The 2,670-nt window shown below is 35.1% G+C and overlaps 1 protein-coding gene across 1 annotated transcript; it reads left to right on the top strand.

Annotated features, from left to right (window-relative positions):
* The first annotated feature begins 278 nt into the window (after positions 1 to 278).
* Positions 279 to 2,315, top strand: LOC115703068 (protein TRI1). Its single transcript, XM_030630555.2, has 2 exons — positions 279 to 680; positions 1,956 to 2,315. The coding sequence occupies exons 1-2, from the start codon at positions 381 to 383 to the stop codon at positions 2,070 to 2,072; spliced, it is 417 nt and encodes a 138-aa protein (XP_030486415.2). The 5' UTR covers positions 279 to 380; the 3' UTR covers positions 2,073 to 2,315.
* Positions 2,316 to 2,670: the final 355 nt, after the last annotated feature.

Here is a 2,670-nt window from a genome sequence, read left to right as displayed (position 1 = left end):
GATTTAAGTGAAAATAATTTAAAATCAAATATTAAGTGTAATTTTCTTAAATTAAAAAAAAAAAAAAAGAAGAAAAACTAGGATGAGAGAGGAAAATGGCCCAAAATGCTTGGTAGCCATTTAGGACCCGCTCCATAAACAAAGGAATGGATGCATTTTTCAAGTTTCAAGACCATAAAACCCTTGAAGATAAAGAAAGAAAAGAGAAGAAGACAATTTAAGAGGAGAGGGTAAGAAAGTAATTTCACAAAAGCAACGAAGGTCGTACGACAGTGATTTAAGGCGGGTTTCAAATATTATCTCCACAGACTCAGACAGACAGACACAGCTCTTTCTTTCTTCGCATTATCCCTTCGGACTGAGCAAAGCAAACGACACACATGGCAATCTCCACCGCCCTTATCTCCACCTTTCTCTCCGGTGAAACGGCGTCGTTCCCACTTCCCTTCATCAACTTCTCACCTTCCCCTTCTCCCATGCCTGTCCACTTGCGCGTGGCACGCACGCCCACTCTCGCCACCGCTTCCAAGCAGGCCTCCACCGGCAAGGGCGAACTCCGAGGCATTATGAAGCCAAGGAAAGTCTCGCCGGAGATGCAATCCCTTGTTGGAGCTCCTGAGATTTCTCGTACACAAGCCCTTAAGGTTATTTGGGCTCACATTAAGGAGAACAATCTTCAGGTCTAACCCCTTTTTCTCTTTCGCCTTTTTCTGTTTTGGAAAGATTTCTTATGTGGGTTTTGCGTTGTTTGGCTGTTTGGATAAGACTGATTCATGTTTCGCCTTTAAACCTATTTCTTTCATTGTTTGGATAAGGTTATGTTCATATGGATGAAAATGTGAAGGGTATATTTCATAGTTTGTTAATTTCTTCAGGGTCCTATGTTTGTCCATATGCTCACTCATTTATGTGGATATCTGTTTCTATATGAGGCCATGTTTGTGTGACTAGAAATGATTGTGCTTGGTATTCCAAGTTTTGGTTGGTGTTGTGTTTGTTAATACATTTAGTACTGATGTTACTGTGGATAAATTATTGACATTTCTGTTTTGAAAAGAGTTTGGCTGTTCAATTGGATTTGATGTGTTGTTTTTTGTGTGCTGATGAGGAATCTAAACTTTTCTGGTTGCCAAGTTAAGAATGGCTTACTGACATTTTGTGCAGGCTATCTAATTCGTTAAAAAGATACCTCATATTAGTTGGAGATGGTTGATTTATGGCTATACTTTTCTCTTTCTGCAACAGCTGTAATTATATTATTTTTGTTTGAGTTCCTATGCCAACATTTGTAGTAATGTAAAGTATTAGTTTAATTAACATAATAACAATGCATTTCATTGCATTAGTTGAACTGGGTATTAGTTAACATTAGCATATTCAGTTCTTGCACATTGCATATTTTAGTGAATACTTTTTAAGATTTGAGTTGTCTTATCGTTAACCATGTTAGAGTTCTTCAACTTTGTTAACAGAGTTTCTAAGTGTGTTCATTGATATTTTAAGGCTGTAAAGCTTGCTCTTCTTCTGATTACAGTTTTCTAAATTCCTTTTTCCCATAACTGAGTTGTGATTTTCTTCTGTGTTTCGGTTCAAATTTTTACAGTCTATGTTGAACCGAGATTGGCATTTTAAAAAAAGGATAGGTTTTATGTGTTTTCATAAAACTTATTATAGTTTCATTTGCCATATAATACTATTAGGAGAATAGAAAGATTGTGAAAAATACTTGCAAAAGTTAGTTGAGAAGGTTAGTTTAGTTGTACACAACCAGTAAGAAGCTAACTAAAGGCTAAAAACAGAAAGCTAACAGTCTTATCAAACTTCTAACATATATTAACTATATAATCTTGGGCTGTCCAATTATTCAGTCTACTATTTTCATATGAATATCTCGGTTCTTTATGGCTGTATCAAACGTATAGTTATCTGATCTGTCACCATTGACCTTTCTGTAGGACCCTGAAAACAAGAGAATCATTGTTTGTGACGACAAGCTGAAGAGTATTTTTAAGGGAAAGGACCGCGTTGGATTTCTTGAAATTGCAGGATTGATTACTCCTCACTTTCTTTGATCGAAAACTAGCGAGGGATAGCCTATAGCGATGCGGATGGTTTATATGTAGGGCTGTTTTTTTGGGTAATGATACTAGTAGAAGGTGGGAACTGCTGAATTTTGGATCTAAGAAAGTGTCATAGTTTTTTATTTTTTTTTTCTTCTTAAAGAACTAGTTGTTATGTAAGTGTTTCTGTTTCAGAACTCCTTATTGTGTAGTAAGCTTTTCTAGGCAAATATCTTTGGTGACTGCCGGTTTGCATTTGCTTTGCTTTGGTTAAAATCTTAAAATTTTGTTAGAATTCTCTTATAGTTAACTAAGATAGACATCATCGCAGGCTCTTGTTTTCTCTTGCTACTCAGTTATTTCATACGTTTATTTTGACGATTGGGCTTATGAGTAATCATATGTATGTGGACACAAATCCACAGAATTTAAAACTCATTATCCTAGTTTTCAAAGTTATGTTTCCATATTGGTTTGCTATGAAATATTTTGGTGCATACTTTATCTTAATTAGTGTTTTCAGTTGTTAATTTTGTGACCTGATTTGAACTAGAAATAATCATATTATTAACAAATCAATTTTCTTATAAAAGTAATCGAAGTATTCAGA

This window comes from Cannabis sativa, chromosome X (assembly GCF_029168945.1).
Source record: "Cannabis sativa cultivar Pink pepper isolate KNU-18-1 chromosome X, ASM2916894v1, whole genome shotgun sequence".
NCBI classification, from domain to species: Eukaryota; Viridiplantae; Streptophyta; class Magnoliopsida; order Rosales; family Cannabaceae; genus Cannabis; species Cannabis sativa.
The sequence above is the reverse complement of the archived record's forward strand: the minus strand, read 5'-3'. Positions and strand labels throughout refer to the sequence as shown.

What these genes read in the sequence shown, in the direction of transcription:
- LOC115703068 (XM_030630555.2), top strand. Translation starts at nt 381, where the DNA reads ATGGCAATCTCCACCGCCCTTATCTCCACCTTTCTCTCCGGTGAAACG. An exon ending in TTAAGGAGAACAATCTTCAG is followed by an intron (nt 681 to 1,955) that starts GTCTAACCCCTT and finishes ACCTTTCTGTAG; the next exon opens with GACCCTGAAAACAAGAGAAT.